This window comes from Thalassophryne amazonica, chromosome 10 (assembly GCF_902500255.1).
Source record: "Thalassophryne amazonica chromosome 10, fThaAma1.1, whole genome shotgun sequence".
Lineage (NCBI taxonomy): Eukaryota > Metazoa > Chordata > Actinopteri > Batrachoidiformes > Batrachoididae > Thalassophryne > Thalassophryne amazonica.
The window spans coordinates 40,222,904-40,246,752 of record NC_047112.1 but is presented as its reverse complement, the minus strand read 5'-3'; the positions used below and the strand labels follow the sequence as shown (position 1 = coordinate 40,246,752).

Here is a 23,849-nt window from a genome sequence, read left to right as displayed (position 1 = left end):
TATATTGCCAATATAACACCAGACAAAATGGCTTCAAAATGTTACACAAGTTAAAGTTTAATGTTTGCTGAGTCCATCTAGGTCCAGGCCTGGTTTCTATGTTTTATTTTATTTTATTTTTAACTATTAACAGATGTTAAAGAATCTTTTACAAATTGTACAAATTGGCCTCTACCTGTTTTGACTGAATTGTTTTTTTTTTGTTTGTTTTACATGAGGTGTATTTTTTTTGTTTGTATTGTTACATTTTGTAGTGATATTTATTTTAATTTCTGTATTTATTACTTGCTATTTATTTATTCACAAGTCACTTTGATTCATTGTTCTTCTAAGACCAGTAGAGCAGGGACCACAATCCAGGACTCCAGATAGCAGGAATAAATATCCCTAAACTATGTTTCATTTGTAGTGTTGTGAAGCAGAAACCTGATTCATTGAACATAGTATGCAGTGTTTCATATCATATCATGTGCCCCACAGAGGGGAGAAAATGTAAAATTAAGATGTATATGTGAAAGTATTTCTGTATGAACTCAAACTCAGAAAAAGATAGTGTGTCAGCGACAGCATTCTGACATTCTGTTCTCTACATTCCATCATATATCCCAGTTTGGATCTACAGTGACTGCCATTCAACACAACCATCTTTCTGTAATTACCAGCATCTTCATCTTTCAACACACATTGGTATATTTGTGGAATGAAAGGTTTTGTGTTTTTCAACTTGTTTCCAAGTTTCAGGGAGAAGGTCTTGTAAAACAGACCATTTAAAACATAAAAGCCATCCAGTCCACTGAGGTGATTGAAGTATAGAACTCCTATTTATTACTAAATAGTCATTAAAGTGCCACATATTTTACAGCTATACATGCTATAGAATAAAATATAATTCAGTATGATTGAATTGAAATTTGTGATACGGTTGACTTATTTATTGGACATTTACTTTAGCATGATGAAAATATTTCATATATAATGTATATATTAGCTGTTTCATCACCAGTTCCACATGTTTTTACATACATTGTCCATAACCTACAGTTAGGTCCATACAGACAGTATATTTGGACATTGGTTTTGTTGTTATAGCTGCAGCTTATACTAAGGTGAAAGTAAATAATAACTATGACCTCATATAACAGGCTGTTGGCTTTCATTTAAAATTAATTACATCCAAAGCAGCTGATTGGTGTAGGAATTGCAGAATGTTCACGATGCCCATCCCCATTTATCAACTTTACAATTATTCAGTCATTCAACTAACAAGTGAATTACAGCAACAACTGGATGTCTTTGGTAAAAGGTCTTTTTGGAGGAATCCTTCGCAGTAAATTTTGCAGAGTAAAATTTACTTTTATTTGAGTAGAAACACTTGATTTGACCAGATGGTAGATCTGATTTCACTCTAAATAGAGTGTATTTTACTCTATTTAGACTGGGACCAAATGTTGTCCCAGCAGAGTACATTTTACTCAGCAAAATTTACTGTGTTGGGTACCAGTGGAATGACTTTGTGTCAAACATGTGGTTACTTAGGGAGATTCAGGTGAATAGTATCACTTGGACTGTGAGAGAGCGTTAGCTGTGACATTTGGCTATGTGCCTTGATTCTCTTGCCGTGATCCAGCATGCAGCTGCCTCAGTGTTGAGGACCCCGGCAGCTGGAGAAGGCCAAGGGGGAAGGCGCCACATTTCATCTGAATGTGGCAGATGGATGGTTACTTGTGAGAGATGGGGATGGACTGCTTGGGTGGCTGCCAGCAATGATGAGCTCTTTGACAGCTAGGTGTGTGTTATTTAACTGACAGTTCAGCAGATAAAAGGTCTACAGTTAATTTTAGGTGTTGGATATGGAATTCAGTTATATCAGTTATTAAGAAATAGGAAAGGTCTGGAAGAATATGGCAAATTTAGCTAGAATAGACTTGTGAGGAAAGTCACCAACACACACACACCCACACCCACACACACAAACATGTCAATGTCCAAATATATATTGTACCTAACTGTATATGTTTTCCATCTTCCCTTTACTAGCCTTAAAGCAGGAACTTCCTCACATGGAGCATTCCATGTCAGGCATCATTGGCATGATAACCAATAACCACTCAACATTCATTGATCCCCTTTTCCTCCCGCCAACGCATGCCCAGCTAACTGTTCCCTTCCACGAAAACAAGAGGGTCATGTGCTGGGCAGGTTCTCCCTTTACCCCAAACAGGAGTGGGCATGGGTCCATATCCTGTTGATGTGGGTTAGTGGGGATACTGCCTGAAGTCTCGAGGTAAGAAATGCATTATTACTGTTCCGGATCTCTAAGGTACTGTACTTTCTCAACTTTTTTATTGTTCTTTGGTTTTTAATAACACATATCCACAGAGAGAGACAAAACATTTCTTTAAATGTATTTTTCAGTAATCATATTTACTGCACACCTAACTGATGGTTTTTACAGATGCAGACTCAGAAGGCTGGTCCGATGCCCTCGTGAAGAAATGGTTACAGACAGACTTCAGCCCCACTTCTACTGATCAGAAAATGTTCCCCCCTGGATACAATGAACAGTGAGATACATATCAACCTAAGCCGTTGCATGACATATTACTTTAAAAGATGAAAGCAGACACAAGTTTATATTTATGACTTACTGCTTGCATTTATGTTTTCATCCAGAGCTGTGTGTAGCATAGAAAAAGGCGATACTGAAATTACATTGTTGGATCAGGCAGTACAGAGGTACCCAGAGGAAGAAGAAGAGGAAGAGCAACTCTTCATTTCAGAGGAAATGCAGGAAATTGCAGATGGTATTATTGTCTGTTGAATGTAAAAATATGACTGTTACTATGGCTTTATATGATCACTGAGCACTTATCATTGCCTGTTCAGCTCCTCCCTCTATTCAGGTACCCACTGAGGACCTTTGTGTGGAACCTGGTCACCCAGCTACCTTCACCGTTATCATCACAGGAAGGCCCACCCCAAAGACACAGTGGTACAAAGTAAGAATACTGAAGATTATCCACTCCTAACTGGAGGGTTTAGTCCAAGATGATATTGTTGTGTGAGTGCAGATTACAACAGGATGAGGAGGCAAGAACCCAAGTTATATATAATATAATATATACACTCAACAAAAATATAAACGCAACACTTTTGGTTTTGCTCCCATTTTGTATGAGATGAACTCAAAGATCTAAAACGTTTTCCACATACACAATATCACCATTTCCGTCAAATATTGTTCACAAACCAGTCTAAATCTGTGATAGTGAGCACTTCTCCTTTGCTGAGATAATCCATCCCACCTCACAGGTGTGCCATATCAAGATGCTGATTAGACACCATGATTAGTGCACAGGTGTGCCTTAGACTGCCACAGATGTTGCAAGATTTGAGGGAGCATGCAGTTGGCATGCTGACAGCAGGAATGTCAACCAGAGCTGTTGCTCATGTATTGAATGTTCATTTCTCTATGGAATGGAAATGGAAAGTTGACAGGACAAATTTTTTTTTTTTAAACTTCAGTTTTTTATTTTCTTTTTCACATATACTGTATGCATCAACATAGAACAACAAACAAAATGTATGGGATTAGCTCACAATGATCAAGGAGGGCTTACAGTTTCAGTTAACATTATCATTTAGATGAGACAAGAAAACACACATTGCCATGTAAATGTTATTGTCTTTATTTTTAAATCTTATCCGTTTTGTCCCATTTCTTATTAAAATTATCTTTTTTAATCTTAAACAGTATCATTTTTTTTCAGTCACATTTGTTTTCCATCTGTACTGCATTTGATGTCTTCTGGCACCATCTCTGTTTGTGGGTGTGTAAAATTAAAAACACCTGCTTGCAGCAGAATGCAGAAAAGACCAAAAGCTGTGCGTGCATGCATATAACTTTGATCACGGACAAACTGGGGAGAGCTGACAATTGCCTTTGGTATGCTTATGTATTTTGGGTCAAGGTTGAATGCCGCCAAAATGCAACATTGATAGGACAAATATTTTTTGGAGAAACTACGGATATTCTTGTTAAGGTGCAAAAACCCAAAGTAAGAATTCAGACCCAAATGCAGTAAACAGACCTTAAGTTCCAAAAACGTAACAATTTTTTATAGATAATGATAATAATAAGGAGGACTGCTCAGATATTGATGAACTCACCAATGTTGTGTGTAGCTATATCTCATTTTGCAGAGACTCCGTGATTCCTTCTATGGAGGTAAACATTTTTCCTAATAATAAACCATGGCTCTCTAAGGATATTAGGGGACTTATTCACAAAAGGAAAATTGCCTTTGATATGGGTGATGACCTTACAGAAAGAAAACTAAACAAGGAAGTGAGGTCTGAAATAAAAAAGGCAAAATTAAGGTATAAAGATAAAATTGAGGCTGAACTGAGCAGTAACAATTTGAGGAAAGCTTGGAATGGAATGAGAACAATGACAGGGTTACTGAGAAGGGGAATGACAAAATTTCATTGGATGGTTTTACTTCAGATAAAGAGTTAGCAGATGATTTAAACAGTTTTTATCTTCGATTTGAAAATCAGAATTTTATTGCACGGACAGGTGTTTTTAAAGATACTTTGACAATGTCTCCAGCATTTTCTATTGATGTGGATGATGTGGCAAATCTTTTTAAGAAAACTAAGGCTAAGAGCCCTGGACCTGATAATATCTGTGGTAAAGTATTAAAAACTTGTGCGGATCAGCTGAGCAGCATTTTCCATTATATTTTTCTACGGTCTCTTGAGCTGCACAAAGTACCTAAGCTTTGGAAACATTCGGTTATTGTTCCAATAGCAAAGAGTGGGTCCCCAAAAATTTTTAATGATTTCAGGCCTATAGCTTTGACTTCTTTAGTAATGAAGACTTTTGAGAAGATTATCAGATCAGAAATTTTGTTGCATGTTGAACAACAGCTTGACCCACTGCAGTTTGCATACCGAGCTGGCAGAGGTGTTGAGGATGCAGTGGTAACATTACTGCACTTTTTGTTTAGGCATTTGGAGGGGCAGAAGACACATGCCAGACTCTTATTTATAGACTTTTCCTCAGCATTCAATACCATCCAACCCTTTTTGCTTGCTGATAGGCTCCTCCATCATTTTAAACTTGATCCTCACCTGATTAGTTGGATAACTGACTTTTTAACTCATAGGTCACAGTGTGTGAGAGTCAATGGTGTTCTTTCTCGTGTGCTCCCCTCTTCTACTGGCTCTCCTCAGGGTTGCTTGCTTGTCACCCCTGCTCTTTATTTTGTACACTGAGTGCCGCAGCAGTGTCAGTAATAGACACATCTTAAAGTTTGCTGATGATACAGTTATTGTCAGTCTTCTTCAGGGAGATGAGCAGGACCACGGGCCTGCTGTTGATGACTTTGTCTCTTGGTGTGAGGAGTCTTTTCTGGAATTGAATGTGTCAAAAACTAAAGATATGATTATTGATTTTAGGAAGTCTACCTGTTTTCCATCACCAACTGTTCTTAAAAATGTTGATGTTGAGATGGTGGAGAGCTATAAATATCTGGGTGTGGTCCTTGATAATAAACTTTGCTTTGAACCTCATGTTGATGTTGTCTCCAAAAAGGTTCAGCAAAGATTGTTCTTTTTGAGGAAGATGAGAACCTTCCAGGTTTCTTCTGAGATGATGACTCTTTTTTATAGAAGTTTTATTGAATCAGTTTTGACTTTTTGTATTGTTGCTTGGTTTGGAAATTTGAATTGTCCAAATAAGAGTCATCTTGGCAGTCTTGTCAAAACTGCTGGAAAAATCTCAGGCAGTCAGCAGGCCGAGGTAATGTCCATCTATAACAGACAGGTCCTGAGAAAGGCTAATGCTGTTCTGGATTGTTCTAATCATCCACTGAAAAAAGAGTTTGAGCTTCTGCCCTCAGGCCGTCGTTTTAGGGCACCTATGAGGAGGACTAAAAGATTTCAGGTCTTGTTTATTGCTAGTGCAATTTTATTACTCAATGGCAATTAGCCTTTGATGTTGTTTATTTTGCACTACTATTGCTTATTTGCACATCCACATATTGCATTTTTGCAATACTTATTGTTTTTGGCATGGACTCTGGATTGAATATTTGACATTGTATGGGTATTGTTTTTATTGTTTTTATTTTATTATTATTATTATTATTATTATTAAGTTTTACTTTTATTACTAAGTTTAGTGATAAAAGTTACTTAGTTATTATTAAGTTTATTCCTTTGTTTCCTTCCTTGTTTGATTTTAGACTTTTAATTGGGTCTTATTTTCACTGTTGATATTGTTATCTTTGTGTACCTTGTCCTTTGTGTGCTCCTGCTGCAACATTAATTTCCCTTTACAGACAATAAAGAAATTCTGATTCTGATTCTGTGCAAATGTGTTGAGCCAAAGAACCAGGCAGCAGAATGGACTCCAGAACCAGCAGCAGCGGGCAGTGTGCATAAAGACAGAAAATCTGGCTCGTTGTTTGTTTGGGGTTTGTGATCACCTATGATTTTACTCAGAAGCCTCTTAAACTCGAAACTGGCTTATCAGCCGCCAACAGTGTACCGAGTCACTACTAAAAGTTAGTGGTTAGCTGTAACTTTTGCTAATTTTTTTTAACAGTTTATGTTTAGCATTATAGAAGTTAACTGTTCAGTTAGTGGGTTAGTGGTTATCGATGCTCTGCAACACATAGAGAAGTTTAGGTACTATGTTAATTTTAATTATATTAATTCTCCCAATCATGGATATTGTTAATGACATCCATATATCAATGGAGTCATTTATTCCTGCCATTATGAGACTATATGTTTCAGCAACTTGTTTAAGTTCTGGCAAAATTTTTATTCCCAAATACTCAAATTGTGTTACTACATTGAATCGTAATGGCCCTGGGATTGGATTAATTTTGTCTTCTGAATCTAATAATAAGATTGAGGATTTGGTTTTATTAATTCTGTAGCCTGAAATATCATTGAATGATGTAATTATCTCTAAAATATACTATAAACATTTACTCAACTTAGAAACAAAATAACATCATCAGCAAATAGTGAAATCCTGTGCTCAACGGGGCTGACAGCAATGCCAGTAAGGTGAAGGTGCAAGCATATTGCGATTGCCAGTGGCTCAATGGATAATATAAACAACAGGGGTGAGAGTGGACAGCTTTGTCTACAGCCTCTTAATTCCAGTTGGTTAGGAAAAGTTCCTGTTAGTTCTTATTTCTACAATGGTGTTGCTATACAAATTTTTATCCATTTTATAAAATTCTTTCAACATCCAAATTTCTTCAAAACCTTGAAAAGATATATCTATTCAACTCTGTCAAATGCCTTCTCAGCATCTACATAGTGGTAGAAGGGCTTTGTCTGCTGCTCCATTGTTACTGTATATTACATTTAACACCCCCCTTATGTTGTGAAAAGAAGGTTTTTATTTTTTTTATTTATTTTTTATTTTTTGCTTTAATCCCTGATAATGGTGGATGTAGCTTTAACGGGGCAGTGAAGGGAGTGCATTAAAAGAAGCTGGATATGGCAGACCTGAGAATGCTGTGATGGATGCATGTAGTATAAAACTGTATGCAATAAGGAATTAGAGAATAAGCGCTTTAACAAAACAAGTAGAGATGTCTGAGAAAAATACAGAGTACATTCGTTTGAGGTGGTTTGGATGTGATGAAAATAGTTTATGAATATGTAAAAGATGAGAACTGAAGTACGGGGAAGAGAACACAGGAACAAACACATTCCTACATAGACACATTCATTCATTCATTCATTTTCAATAGTGCTGTTGGGGCCTATCCCAGCAGTCATATAGGTACATACACCCTGGACAGGTTATATAGACACATGAATAACACAAATCAATTCTGTTAGAGATAACATCTGTCCAGGCTATGCACTCCTTTCATGTGAAATTTGTAACAATTTTCAGGTATTCTGTGTTAAAGCTTACTAAAGCTTTTCCCTGTATTCTGTGATTGGAGGATGGAGAGGAACTTTCAGCCAGTGAGAATGTGAAGATAGTACAGCAGGGCGCCCGTTGCTCTGTGACCATAATGTGCCCTGAGGGGGAGGACAGTGGTACTTACACCTGCTTTTCCTACAATGACTCGGGACATGTCTCATGCCAGTCTCAGCTTACAGTTGAGGAAGGTAAGACATCGGCATGCACTGCTGGACTCTATAAGTCCTATCGTTCACCTGTCCCAGGTGTCATTTTTACTCTTCGTGCATGCATTTTCAAAATAATCATGTCACACATGGGTTTGTTGGTCTAAAAATGAAGTATGGTTGGGTGCAGAGTGGGTATGTTGATCTTTTCATTTTTAAATTTTCATTCTACACTCTACTGGTGGTTGGCTCTCACTGCGGTATTGTATCACTTCCTGTTCCGGAGCACAGCGGTGTTTTGCTGTATCTGTTAGCTGTTTAATCTATGTAGTTAGATTGATCTAGATAACTAGATAACGATTTGTTTCACAGTGTAATCTTCACATGCCTTAACTAAAGCACTCCCTCTGCTGAATCACCTCTAAATTATTTACACATTATTCACTTTGTGTATTTTTAGGAATCCGCTAGCTTAGCGCAGCTACTAGCTCTTAGCCGGTTTAGCATGGCGGCTTCTCCTGTCTCTCCCGCACTTCTCTGCTCTGGGTGTGAAATGTTTAGTTATTCCTCGGCCTCCTTTAGCAGTAATGGTACTTGTAATAAGTGTAGCTTATCGTAGCTTTGGAGGCCAGGCTGGGCGAATTGGAGACTCGGCTCCGCACCTTGGAAAATCCTACAGCTAGCCAGGCCCCTGTAGTTGGTGAGGACCAAGGTAGCTTAGCCGCCGTTAGCTGTCCCCCAGCGGATCCCGAGCAGCCGGGAAAGCAGGCCGGCTGGGTGACTGTGAGAAGGAAGCGTAGTCCTAAACAGAAGCCCCCTGTACACCACCAACCCGTTCACATCTCTAACCGTTTTTCCCCACTCAGCGACACACCCGCCGAGGATCAAACTCTGGTTATTGGCGACTCTGTTTTGAGAAATGTGAAGTTAGCGACACCAGCAACCATAGTCAGTTGTCTTCCGGGGGCCAGAGCAGGCGACATTGAAGGAAATTTGAAACTGCTGGCTAAGGCTAAGCGTAAATTCGGTAAGATTGTAATTCACGTCGGCAGTAATGACACCCGGTTACGCCAATCGGAGGTGACTAAAATTAACATTGAATCGGTGTGTAACTTTGCAAAAACAATGTCGGACTCTGTAGTTTTCTCTGGGCCCCTTCCCAATCGGACCGGGAGTGACATGTTTAGCCGCATGTTCTCCTTAAATTGCTGGCTGTCTGACTGGTGTCCAAAAAATGAGGTGGGCTTCATAGATAATTGGCAAAGCTTCTGGGGAAAACCTGGTCTTGTTAGGAGAGACGGCATCCATCCCACTTTGGATGGAGCAGCTCTCATCTCTAGAAATCAATTTTATTAAACCCTCCAAACCGTGACTACCCAGGGTTGGGACCAGGAAGCAGAGTTATAGTCTTACACACCTCTCTGCAGCTTCTCTCCCCCTGCCATCCCCCAATACCCCATCCCCGTACAGACGGTGCCTGCTCCCAGACCACCAACAACCAGTAAAAATCAATTTAAGCATAAAAATTCAAAAAGAAAAAATAATACAGCACCTTCAACTGCACCACAGACTAAAACAGTTAAATGTGGTCTATTAAACATTAGGTCTCTCTCTTCTAAGTCCCTGTTAGTAAATGATATAATAATTGATCAACATATTGATTTATTCTGCCTTACAGAAACCTGGTTACAGCAGGATGAATATGTTAGTTTAAATGAGTCAACACCCCCAAGTCACACTAACTGTCAGAATGCTCATAGCACAGGTCGAGGAGGAGGAGTAGCAGCAATCTTCCACTCCAGCTTATTAATAAATCAAAAACCCAGACAGAGCTTTAATTCATTTGAAAGCTTGACTCTTAGTCTTATTTGTTGTTATCTATCATCCACCTGGTCATTACTGTGAGTTTCTCTGTGAATTTTCAGACCTTTTGTCTGACTTAGTGCTTAGCTCAGATAAGATAATTATAGTGGGTGATTTTAACATCCACATAAATGCTGAGATTGACAGCCTCAACACTGCATTTAATCTATTATTAGACTCAATTGGCTTTGCTCAAAATGTAAATGAGTCCACCCACCACTTTAATCATACTTTAGATCTTGTTTTGACTTATGGTATGGAAATTGAAAACTTAACAGTATTCCCTGAAAACCCCCTTCTGTCTGATCATTTCTTAATAACATTTACATTTACTTTAATGGACTACCCAGCAGTGGGGAATAAGTTTCATTACAGTAGAAGTACTTCGGAAAGCGCTGTAACTAGGTTTAAGGATATGATTCCTTCTTTGTTATGTTCTCCAATGCCATATACCAACACAGTGCAGAGTAGCTACCTAAACTCTGTGAGTGAGATAGAATATCTCGTCAATAGTTTTACATCCTTATTGAGCACAACTTTAGATGCTGTAGCTCCTCTGAAAAAGAGAGCCTTAAATCAGAAGTGCCTGACTCTGTGGTATAACTCTCAAACTCGCAGCTTAAAGCAGATAACCCGTAAGCTGGGGAGGAAATGGCGTCTCACTAATTTAGAAGATCTTCACTTAGCCTGGAAAAAGAGTCTGTTGCTCTATAAAAAAGCCCTCCGTAAAGCTAGGACATCTTACTACTCATCACTAATTGAAGAAAATAAGAACAACCCCAGGTTTCTTTTCAGCACTGTAGCCAGGCTGACAAAGAGTCAGAGCTCTATTGAGCCGAGTATTCCTTTAACTTTAACTAGTAATGACTTCATGACTTTCTTTGCTAATAAAATTTTAACTATCAGAGAAAAAATTACTCATAACCATCCCAAAGACATATCGTTATCTTTGGCTGCTTTCAGTAATGCTGGTATTTGGTTAGACTCTTTCTCTCTGATTGTTCTGTCTGAGTTATTTTCATTAGTCACTTCCTCCAAACCATCAACATGTCTAGTAGACCCCATTCCTACCAGGCTGCTCAAGGAAGCCCTACCATCTAAAGCCCTACAATCTTAAATATGATTAATCTATCTTTATTAGTTGGCTATATACCACAGGCTTTTAAGGTGGCAGTAATTAAACCATTACTTAAAAAGCCATCACTTGACCCAGCTATCTTAGCTAATTATAGGCCAATCTCCAACCTGCCTTTTCTCTCAAAAATCCTTGAAAGGGTAGTTGTAAAACAGCTAACTGGTCATCTGCAGAGGAATGGTCTATTTGAAGAGTTTCAGTCAGGTTTCAGAATTCATCATAGTACAGAAACAGCATTAGTGAAGGTTACAAATGATCTTCTTATGGCCTCAGACAGTGGACTCATCTCTGTGCTTGTCCTGTTAGACCTCAGTCCTGCAGGATTGTCTTACAGACATAAGGACATGGATGACCTCTAATTTCCTGCTTTTAAACTCAGATAAAACTGAAGTTATTGTACTTGGCCCCACAAATCTTAGAAACATGGTGTCTAACCAGATCCTTACTCTGGATGGCATTACCCTGACCTCTAGTAATACTGTGAGAAATCTTGGAGTCATTTTTGATCAGGATATGTCCTTCACTGCGCATATTAAGCAAATATGTAGGACTGCTTTTTTACATTTGCGCAATATCTCTAAAATTAGAAAGGTCTTGTCTCAGAGTGATGCTGAAAAACCAATTCATGCATTTATTTCCTCTAGGCTGGACTATTGTAATTCATTATTATCAGGTTGTCCTAAAAGTTCCCTGAAAAGCCTTCAGTTAATTCAAAATGCTGCAGCTAGAGTACTGACGGGGACTAGAAGGAGAGAGCATATTTCACCCATATTGGCCTCTCTTCATTGGCTTCCTGTTAATTCTAGAATAGAATTTAAAATTCTTCTTCTTACTTATAAGGTTTTGAATAATCAGGTCCCATCTTATCTTAGGGACCTCTTAGTACCATATTACCCCAATAGAGCGCTTCGCTCTCAAACTGCAGGCTTACTTGTAGTTCCTAGGGTTTTTAAGAGTAGAATGGGAGGCAGAGCCTTCAGCTTTCAGGCTCCTCTCCTGTGGAACCAGCTCCCAATTCGGATCAGGGAGACAGACACCCTCTCTACTTTTAAGATTAGGCTTAAAACTTTCCTTTTTGCTAAAGCTTATAGTTAGGGCTGGATCAGGTGACCCTGAACCATCCCTTAGTTATGCTGCTATAGACTTAGACTGCTGGGGGGTTCCCATGATGCACTGAGTGTTGCTTTCTCTTTTTGCTCTGTATGCACCACTCTGCATTTAATCATTAGTGATTGATCTCTGCTCTCTTCCACAGCATGTCTTTTTCCTAATTCTCTCCCCTCATCCCCAACCAGTCCCAGCAGAATCAAATCAAATCAAATCAATTTTATTTATATAGCGCCAAATCACAACAAACAGCTGCCCCAAGGGCTTTATATTGTAAGGCAAGGCCATACAATAATTACGGAAAAACCCCAACGGTCAAAACGACCCCCTGTGAGCAAGCACTTGGCGACAGTGGGAAGGAAAAACTCCCTTTTAACAGCTGCTGGAGGTTTCTTCCTGTTAAAAGGGAGTTTTTCCTTCTCACTGTCGCCAAGTGCTTGCTCACAGGAGGTCGTTTTGACCGTTGGGGTTTTTCTGTAATTATTGTATGGCTTTTGCCTTACAATATAAAGCGCCTTGGGGCAACTGTTGTCATTTGGCGCTATATAAATAAAATTGATTTGATTTGATTTGATTTCATTTATATAGCGCCAAATCACAACAAAGTTGCCTCAGAGTGCTTCACACAAGTAAGGTCTAACCTTACCAACCCCCAGATATAGAGCCTTTATTGCTGTTGTACATACAACAAAATTTATCCTCTGCATTTAAACCATAGTTGGGCACAATCCAGACACAGTGAGCAGCCACAGTCTGGTGCCTGGGGACCATGTCTAGATCTGGTGATACTTCACTGCTTCACCTGGAGGTCGCTGACCGCTTTGTGCTCTGACAGATTGGTGTGAATCTGTTAACATGTTAGAAATCCTTTCATTTGTATCATCTTTGATAACACAGTGTTATGTGAATTATGTCCAGTTTAACGGTAAGGACAGGTGCCACTCAGATTGGTTGATATCATGTTTGGATGGTAATGATTACAATTGTTTGTGCTTCTTTTTTTTTGTTGTTGTTATTTGTTGTTATGAGTGTGTGTGTACATATATATGTGTATTTTTTAATGGTAAAAGGGGTGGGTGTTTAAAAGCTTTTGTTTCTGCCTACACCCTTTCAGCTGCACAAAACTGTGAAATTGTTTAAATTTTTTTTGTTTTACGCGATTTTTTAAGTACGTGTGTGCGGCGAATAAACTCATTCATTCATTCATTCATTCATTCATTCATTCACAATAAAGCTAACCCTTTTGCACCAAGCTCTTGGCTTTGTGCTGGGATTTCTAAATTTTTAAATAACAAAGTGTGCTCGGACATGAGATGGATTTGTTGCGCCTTAGTGTCCACTGTCAAAATAGGGCTCTGTGTATTTGTTTTTATATGCAATTCACTTCACCACATTCCAGACAAAGACTTCAGTGTACAGTGCGTCTGATGACTGAATTAATCAAATCTGAAAAGACTCACAAATTTGACATGTGGAATTAGGCATGGCAGATTTTGTTATTCATTCCTTTAGAACTCACACTTAACACTACTCCACCAGAACACTCTGACATTTGGAAAAGAAGGCTGATTGTCAACTCTGAGGTTGTGCTTTTCCTGTAGGTCTGCTGCAATTTCAAGAGAGAGAGTTGGAGCTGGGAAAGAGAAGGAAGTTATTCTCTTTCTATGATGTCCATGAGGAAATAGGAAGGTGAGTTTGGGAGTTACAGAAGTGGCCTCTGATCACTCTTGAAATGTGATGCAATCACCCTTATCTCTGTGTTTCAGGGGTGCATTTGCGGTTGTGAAGCGTGTAGTCCACAGGAGGACATGTGAAGTGTTTGCAGCCAAGATCTTGCCCCTGCGGAGTAACACTCGGACTCGAGCCTTCCAGGAGAGGGACTTGCTGTCTCGTTTAGCTCACCCCAGAGTGGCTTGTCTGCTGGACTTCTTTTGCACCAAACGCACTATGGTGCTAATAACAGAAATGTATCCTGGTGCATCATAAGTTACAACCCAATACCTCTTATCACAATCATTAACTTAAATTATGTGCATAATTTAGAGTTCCTTAACATGTTATTTGCAGCTGCTGTTCTCATGGACTTCTGGATCATTTATTTCTGAGGACATCCGTCTCAGAGAAAGAGGTGCAGACTTGCATTTCTTTTTCAAGAAAATTTTTAAGTCGAACTATAACAATGGGGTTTAAAAATATATCCATTGTTTTCATTTCAGGTTCAGACATACATCCAGCAAATCCTTGAAGGAGTTGGTCACATTCACAGCATGAACATTTTGCACCTGGACATCAAAGTAAGATTTGGTCTTGATTCAACAATAATGGCTGTAGAACAATTCATTCATGCAATGTTTAATTTACTATTCATTTCTAATCCATCAGCCTGAGAACATCCTCATGGTGTACCCACCCAGAGATGAGATCAAGATATGTGACTTTGGTTTCAGCCAGGAAATGGACATATCCAGACACCAATATAGCATATTTGGTACACCAGAGTTTGTGGCCCCTGAGATTGTTCACCATGAGCCAGTCACATTGGTCACCGACATTTGGTAAGTTTAACTATTGACTTGCTTCACTGATATTTGTCTACAGTAGCTTGTCCCTGCAAATATCTTGTGTTACTTGGTTTATCATGATGTGCAAGATAGACAACAGCTACACAACAACTGTTAAAATTGTGCTGATGCTACATGAATAAGGTAATCTATATTCAATAATCATTTATTGGGATCAGTTAAAGGATAATAATTATTTGCGTTTGATACTTCACAATACAAAATATATCTTATTCTCTCTGTTAGGTCTGTGGGTGTTGTAGCCTATCTATGGTATGTATCAGAAAGCATTTAACAATGATCTCAGAATCTTGAATATAAATCTAAAGGTGTGCCTGTTTTCGCCATGCTTTATGTTGACAGTCTGATAGGCCGATGTCCATTTGTGGGTGAGACAGATCGAGCTACACTGCTGAGAGTTGGTGAAGGGACCCTGAACTGGGATGCCACTGATGTCGTGTCCAGGAGCCTGGAGGCCCAACACTTTCTCCATATGGTTCTTCAGCCTGATCCAGAGTAGGGAACCAGAGCCATTATTAGTCCTACAGTGCAATAAGTATCAACTAGCGTGTTGCCCGTGGGGATCCACTGGCTCTAGACTGGGTAGTGTTCATAAAATAGGTAGCTGACATTTTTCGAGGGTGGTAATAAATTATGCAACGTTGCTATAATGAATTGGAATGGTGTGTGAGTCCAGAATGTTTTTAGAACCTTAGACCTCAACAGTTTTTAGAAGAATTCAACCCTTTATTTCCTGTTAATTACGTAATTTTTTAATGTTAATTTACTGTCTAATGTATTTATAAATTGGTTAGGTTCTTGTTATCATATACACACTATTATTATTATTATTATTATTATTATTATTATTATCATCATCATTTTATTTATTTTATTTTATTACTATTTCTTCTATTTTGTCATTTGATTTTTAAATGACCACAATGGAAATAAGTGTTTCACTTTCTTATGTCATCCATGTATTTTTAAAGTATTTACAATTATAAAATGTGCTTATATTGAACTTACTAAATAAAATCACGTATGCACACACGCACGCACACTTTTAATATATAGATGATTAACCACCGCGTGCTGGAATGGTGTGTGAGTCCAGAATGTAATAATCAACGTCCATTGTTCAAGGTTGTTAGCTAATATCCATAGTTTCTCCAAAAATATTAGTTCTATCAACATTCTGTTTTGGCAGAGTTCATCCTTGACCCAAAATACATAAGCATACCAACTGCAAATGTCAGCTCTCCCAGTTTGTCCATGATAGTTATACATCCAAGTTTTTTATATATATATACAACCCCTGGCTCGGAGGATGTTCATTCAGTTGTTTAATTTTGTAGAAAAAAAGCAGATCACAGACATGACACAAAACTAAAGTCATTTCAAATGGCAACTTCCTGGCTTTAAGAAACACTATAAGAAATCAGGAAAAATAATTGTGTCAGTCAGTAACGGTTACTTTTTTAGACCAAGCAGAGGGAAAAAAATATGGACTCACTCAATTCTGAGGAAAAAATTATGGAATCATGAAAAACAAAAGAACGCTCCAACACATCACTAGTATTTTGTTGCACCACCTCTGGCTTTTATAACAGCTTGGAGTCTCTGAGGCATGGACTTAATGAGTGACAAACAGTACTCTTCATCAATCTAGCTCCAACTTTCTCTGATTGCTGTTGCCAGATCAGCTTTGCAGGTTGGAGCCTTGTCATGGACCATTTTCTTCAACTTCCACCAAAGATTTTCAATTGGATTAAGATCCGGACTATTTGCAGGCCATGACATTGACCCTATGTGTCTTTTTGCAAGGAATGTTTTCACAGTTTTTGCTCTATGGCAAGATGCATTATCATCTTGAAAACCCCAAACATCCTTTCAATTGATGGGATAAGAAAAGTGTCCAAAATATCAACATAAACTTGTGCATTTATTGATAATGTAATGACAGCCATCTCCCCAGTGCCTTTACCTGACATGCAGCCCCATATCATCAATGACTGTGGAAATTTACATGTTCTCTTCAGGCAGTCATCTTTATAAATCTCATTGGAACGGCACCAAACAAAAGTTCCAGCATCATCACCTTGCCCAATGCAGATTCGAGATTCATCACTGAATATGACTTTCATCCAGTCATCCACAGTCCACGATTGCTTTTCCTTAGCCCATTGTAACCTTGTTTTTTGTGTTTAGGTGTTAATGATGGCTTTCGTTTAGCTTGTCTGTATGTAAATCCCATTTCCTTTAGGCGGTTTCTTACAGTTCGGTCACAGACGTTGACTCCAGTTTCCTCCCATTCGTTCCTCATTTGTTGTACAATTTTCGATTTTTGAGACATAATTTTTGAGACACATCTGTCTTGACGCTTTGATGTCTTCCTTGGTCTACCAGTATGTTTGCCTTTAACAACCTTCCCATGTTGTTTGTATTTGGTCCAGAGTTTAGACACAGCTGACTGTGAACAACCAACATCTTTTGCAACATTGCGTGATGATTTACCCTCTTTTAAGAGTTTGATAATCCTCTCCTTTGTTTCAATTGACATCTCTCGTGTTGGAGCCATGATTCATGTCAGTCCACTTGGTGCAACAGCTCTCCAAGGTGTGATCACTCCTTTTTAGATGCAGACTGACGAGCAGATCTGATTTGAGGCAGGTGTTAGTTTTGGGGATGAAAATTTACAGGGTGATTCCATAATTTATTTCTCAGAATTGAGTGAGTCCATATTTTTTTCCCTCTGCTTGGTCTAAAAAAGTAACCGTTACTGACTGCCACAATTTTTTTCTTGATTTCTTATAGTGTTTCTTAAAGCCAGAAAGTTGCCATTTGAAATGACTTTAGCTTTGTGTCATGTCTGTGATCTGCTTTTTTTCTACAAAATTAAACAACTGAATGAACATCCTCCGAGGCCGGTGATTCCATAATTATTGCCAGGGGTTGTATATATATACACACACACACACGCAGAGCTTTTTGTCTTTTCTGTATTCTGCCACAATCAGATTTATTTTGACACACCCACAAACACAGATGGTGGCGGAAGATATCAAATGCATTACATGTTTCACTCATGGTAATGGCAACATGACATTTAATTAAACTGACTAAACCTATTGAACTACAAAAAGACAATTAATAACACTAACAACACTGTTAAACTCATATGAACCACAATAACATTTCAATACCCAAAACCTGAACCACCATGGTGTATTGCAGCACAGTGTCCATTGTTCACTTTTCTTAGCTAATATCGCTAATTTCTCAAAAAATATTAGTCCTATCAACTTTACGTTTTTGCAGCCTTAATCTTTGACCCAAAATACATAAGCATACTAAACAGCCAATGTCAGCTCTCCCAAGTTTCTCAGTGATCCACACACAGAGAAGGGACACAAATTCCAGTTTCATGTGTTGGTATCAATGATGTCCCAAGAGTTCATTCTGATTTTACAAATCAACTGAAACAATGAATCACAGTATGAAAAAGCAGGTTCATGTAGCAGGGAAGGTATAATTTTTGACAGACTACATTTAGAGCGATTTTGCTGAGCTTGGGTCAGACATACATACTGTGGTTGTTTGTATTGTTTCTGGCCCTCCCCATCAGGAATTACCCACACCAACCCATGGAGCTGTGGTTTGGAACAAACAGTGATGCCCTCCGCCATCAGGAAACATTGTCATGGTCATAAGACTAAAAATGGTTTGTCACACAATGAGCCATCATGAGCCATGACGTACACTTCCTAGGGAATCACCCAGTGGCTGATTTTGATATAGTCACCTCCCCAGTGCAGCAATGTTGGAGGGGGCAGCATGAACACTCGCAAAAATTGAGGCTTTCATTTGCACCAACTGATTTTCAGTCATTCAGTTGCATGTTGAAGCTGCTGCTATCAGTGTGTGAATGGGATAAAAATCACTTTGGATAAAAGCACCTGCCAAATGCATCAATGTAAATGTAAGCATGAGAATTTCTTTAAAATATTTTAACTTGAGTTCTCTATTCCCTGTGACGCAGGAAACGGCCAACTGCTTTTGAATGCTTGAGCCATGAATGGTTCCAGGTGAGATGAGATACTGCCAAATCTGCATTTTGATCAAGCTTGTATTGTTCAGTGTCTTTCCAGCTGCTGAATCACCTAAAACCCATAAACTCTATGTAATTTGAATTGTGGTCAGGATGAAAATGCAGGAGAAGATACGGATGAAATCAACACAAAGATTTTGAAAGCATTCATTTCACAAAGGAAGTGGCAGGTGAGTATCGTTAACTGAAACCATCCAGTTTTTGGGCCTCTGAGGATAGTGAGAGTTATAACCTTATAATTAGGGAAGGTGATGGTCTAGTGGTTAAGTTTTGGGCTTGAGACCAGATGATACTCAGCTCAAACCCCAGCCTGAACGGAAAATCACTAAAGGCCCTTGTTGCTCTTGGTGTATAGTGAGTGCCTTGTATGGCTGCACCCTGACATCGGTGTGTGAGTGTGTATGGGTGAATGTGAGGCATAATTGTAAAGCACTTAGATGGAAAAGCGCTATATAAATGCAGCCCTTTTATGAGGCTCTTTGAATTTAGTCTAATTACACTGATGATTTCACAGAGCACAGCCATAGAATTTTCTAAGTGGCTTCAAAAGAACTTCTTGTATCACATTGTCTACATCTGTCTCCTCATCTACATCTTCCAGCATTCTTTGACTTGCATTGGTTCAGTGCTCACATTAAGGCCCATCCCCGAGCTGCTTGAAGCCCCGCTCAGAGAGACTGCAGTGACAGTGCCGCGGGAGCCACAGGAACATAGCAGCACCTCTGGAAGCAGTGGTTCATCATCGGAGCATGATGAGGCTGATTCTTGGGACTTTTTCCAGCACTACAGCCCCACTGAGGAAGAGGATGAAACAGAGGAGGACTATGACCCTCTTCTGGAGAGAGCACAGATCCCAGAGCCTTTTGTTAAACACCACCTAGCTAGAGATGAGGATGAAGAGGCAGCCTTAGCAGAGGAGGAGGATTGGGAGCTGGTAGGAGGAAGAGGTGTGCTCGAGCGGAGTGTTAGCAGGCAGTCTGTTATATCATCAGATTTATCATGCCATGGGACACCTCAGAGGGAGCGTAGGCTCAGCAAGGATGGTAGTCTGTCCTTCTGCCCGTCAGATGGAGATGAGGGTTCAGGAAGTGATGGCGGTCGTATTCCCCGTGGCAGCGTCATCCGAAGTACCTTCTATAGCACTTCTCAACAGTTATCACCTATGTCTGCCAGGCACTTGACATTACGGGACAAATTCCAAGCCAAAAAGCAAGAGCGAGGACGCAAGCCACTCCGAAGAAGCTTTTCAGGACGTCTTAATGAGCCGCTTATTGAATATGTGGAGGATGAGACACAAACCATCCGTGGCCAGAGACGGGGATCTACCCAGTCACCCATGCAGAAATCATGTTCTTTTGACAGTGGAGTTACACCTTCCCACTCCAATGTACTGCCACACAGGAGGAGCAGGTCTCTTGATGAGTATTCTCGACGATCTCCCACCTCACCCACCCATGTAAAGCCATTTGAAGAAGAAGGCAGTCAAAGTCTGAAGGAAGACATCACAGATGATGATGTGGCAGGAAAACACTTGCTAACTGTCCCAAATCCTGAACAAAGATCAAGAAGAAGGGGCTATGGTTCTCCTGTACAGGGTGGGCCATCTGGTAGCCCATCTGGTGGTGCTACAGACAGAATAAGTCCCACGTTTGACCAGAAACAGACAGATGGGAACATCCTTGCAAGCTCACAAGGTTCCCTTAGTGAGTCATTTACTTTTGAGCATTTTGGATCAGAGTCTTCCAGCAGACCTGGCTCCTGTGAGGAGCTGAGTTATGATCATCTCATGGGAAGTTACAGATCTGGAGAGAGTGAAGGATATAATGATCAAGGAGAGCTGTTAGTTTCATCATCCCCTCATTCCCTTGGGCAGGTAGAGAAGGAAGCTAGATCCAAGAAACAGTTTCCCCAAGCACCACCGCGGAAGCGCACATGCTCCAATCCCAACTTATCTACAAGTCAGAAATATCCATCACAAAAACCCATGTCACTGCAGCCTAGCCCCAGCCCAAGCCTTTCCTCCCTTCCAGCTCCAGAAAGACCTCCCAGAGCAAAGGATAAGAAAGATGACTACGGCCTCCAGAGGCATGCATCAGCTCCAACTCTACCACCAATTGGAAAATCCCCAAAACTAGGTCTATTTAACATCTTCCGCAGGCAGTCATGGACTGGACATTCCTACTCCCAGCTAGAGAACCCAGAGTTGGGACCCACACTAGGAGAGATCATGCAGCCAGATACTCCCACCATGTCTTTCAGGAAGAAAATGAGAGCTTCAGCTTCCAGTCTGACCAAACTTTTTTCAAAATCTTCCAGTAAGGAGGATGTGAGTAGTGAAGGTGAGCTACTGCAAATTTTATATCATTTGAATCCAGTATTCTTCCATCAAACCATTAATGATTTATACTAAATTGTTATGCAGATAGATCTGGCTAAAATGTCAGAAAAACTATTAAAGATTCTGAACAATAGCAAGAATTATTTTGAATGAACAAATCCTTTTCATTTAGTTAAAAGTGAACAGTCCAACCTGTGAACAACCATACTAACATTTCTATAAGCCATTATAAAGTGTGAATCCTTTCACTTTGACGCACAGTCACTCTATTTTAGTTTTCTTGATGCACCTCAGTCAGTTATGACAATGTAATAGGATGTATTGATTGTGTATTTTAACAGTAATTATATCAATGTGGATATTTGTTCTTTTTGATGATGTATATTATTTGTTACAGGCCCGATAGTAAAAGGATCATCTCCCACCCAGCATGAACAGGAGTGTGGTTTTGAGAGTCCAAAACACAAGGCCTCTAAACTCTTACATTCTTTCAAAATACCTACATTCAAAAAGACAAAAGGTAGAGAATAAACTACATTCCTGGGTTTGTATTTGTACTTTAAAATGCATTGAAATCTTACTATTGATAATTTGCTGGAACCTTATTTTGAGTATTTGTACTTCTTGCACCCTGATTTGCAGATCTGTCCGCCCGTCCCAGCAAGGCTGATGTGATGCAATTAGATGGAGGTGGAGTACTACTGGTATGGAGGCCGGTCCAGTCCAGTGAACCGGTGACTTATTGTGTGCAGTACTGTAGTGATGGTAGGTCTACACAAAAGAGACAAACAATAAATGTATAAATTACATCTTAAAATGTCAGCTTCTCTGAAATTACTAAAATATGTTTATGGTTTCAAAAAAATAAAGCTGAATAAAAATGGTGAAAATGGTGCATAAAGACAAATTAAGGCCAGAAATCTGATGAATATTGCTGACTGGCAGTTAAATATCTCATATCTTTTTTTCTTAATCTGTCAGCCAGCATTTTCTGTATGAGTGTTAAACCCGTGCAAAGTAGTGCCCGGCGCAGCGCAAGTGTCATTGCAAGTTTCCAACCAATAAACTGATTTTTTTTTTACACCCTGGGTCTCATTGTGTAACTTAAAAATATACTCGCGCTCATCTGCGTGCCCTTGGGCATATTGCTCTTAAGACGAGGTGTGGTGAGGTGCAATGCTGGTGCATCAAAGGCAGCAAAGACCACCAAAAATCTGGTCTCAAGTCAAGATCAGAGGAATTTCCCCTTTATATAGTGGAATAGTCAGATACACCTTACATAAATGGGTTCACGACATACACACAGCTTGTACACACAGGGAAGCACATTACTGGATCTAACTACAACAAAGCTGATTTGAAAACAAAATCAAAAGTTTAATGAATGTAAACACTAATGGAAAATTACAAAACTTTAATAACTAGTATGTATCATTACCCTCCCCATGTTTGGACATTGGGAGCAACAAGACGGTTGACCACAGCATGGTGGACAGCAGGTGGACTGAGATGGAGGAGGTGAAAGTGTTGTAGGAGCGAAGCACACCACTGCTTCTCCTCAGGGAGCTTTTGTGGCTTCTCCCGTAACTGATCCACTCACATGCTTTGACGTTTAGCACACAGATCCATTTCCTCTCCAGAAAACCTCTGGCTTGACTCTGCCCAATAAATGCCAATATCCCAGTTTCAAACTGTAAGGTACTCAACACACCTTGACTCTGTCCATCTTTTATGTTTTACATTAGCCAAACCTGGTACATTGTACTTTGTCCTGTTTTTGGTGTTGTGTCTTTTTCATATCACCAGTTCCAAAAGTTAATGTGAAAGCACTGCAGATTACTGGTTGGTCAGAGGATTGTTACTATCACTGCATCATCATTGTTCGAGACAGGAGAAAAACAACATCCTGAACAAACCCCCCATTTTCAAAATCTCAGGCCAGTAGCACTGTTTGACAGGATCTGTGTCAACTTGGTTCAAGTTCAGCAGTGATCTGAACTGGCTTCTAAATTCATATTAATTTGTTAAATTCCAGTGTGTTTGCAACCAAGGATGAGGAATATGATTCTTATTCTCACAGTGTATTTAAACATAAACCCAGACTTACAGTAAGTGTCAATAGTAAGGAAGTATAGTGTCTAAAAAGACAGTTCTTTTATCCTGTGCCATGCTAGCTGAGAAGTTGACTGTATACAGTGCATCTGGAAACTATTTACAGCGCTTCACTTTTTTTTTACATTTTATGTTACAGCCTTATTCCAAAAGGGATTAAGTTCATTTATTTTCCTCAAAATTCTACATACAGTACCCCATAATGACAGTGTGAAAAAAAGTTTTTTTTTTTTTTGCGAAATCACATGTACATACATATTCACCAGTGGTGGCTGCTGCTCTTTCAAAGAGGGGAAGCTCATTGGAGCAGAATTTGAAACAGAATTTGATGCTTTGAGAGACCGAGTCAGTCTTTTGCTAATGCCACATCATCTTACAAGATAAATAAATACATGGTAATAATACCATATATTGTCTGAATTAATATGTATATTTAATATTAGTGTTACATTTGCAAAATGATCACAAAATGGGATGAACAAACCACACACACAAACAGGAGAGTGGACA

The 23,849-nt window shown here is 39.3% G+C and overlaps 1 protein-coding gene across 1 annotated transcript in view; it reads left to right on the top strand.

Moving 5' to 3' along the window:
* obscna (obscurin, cytoskeletal calmodulin and titin-interacting RhoGEF a) overlaps positions 1-23,849 on the top strand; it is a 183,017-nt gene that overhangs the window by 158,919 nt on the left and 249 nt on the right. Inside the window, 18 exon segments of the mRNA XM_034179154.1 lie at positions 2,038-2,252; positions 2,254-2,284; positions 2,456-2,564; positions 2,674-2,804; positions 2,887-2,999; positions 7,986-8,154; positions 13,819-13,906; positions 13,984-14,184; positions 14,285-14,345; positions 14,434-14,511; positions 14,600-14,772; positions 15,025-15,051; positions 15,142-15,294; positions 18,821-18,866; positions 18,982-19,059; positions 19,491-21,228; positions 21,625-21,747; positions 21,870-21,992. Of these exon segments, the coding sequence (XP_034035045.1) occupies positions 2,038-2,252; positions 2,254-2,284; positions 2,456-2,564; positions 2,674-2,804; positions 2,887-2,999; positions 7,986-8,154; positions 13,819-13,906; positions 13,984-14,184; positions 14,285-14,345; positions 14,434-14,511; positions 14,600-14,772; positions 15,025-15,051; positions 15,142-15,294; positions 18,821-18,866; positions 18,982-19,059; positions 19,491-21,228; positions 21,625-21,747; positions 21,870-21,992 (3,657 nt within the window).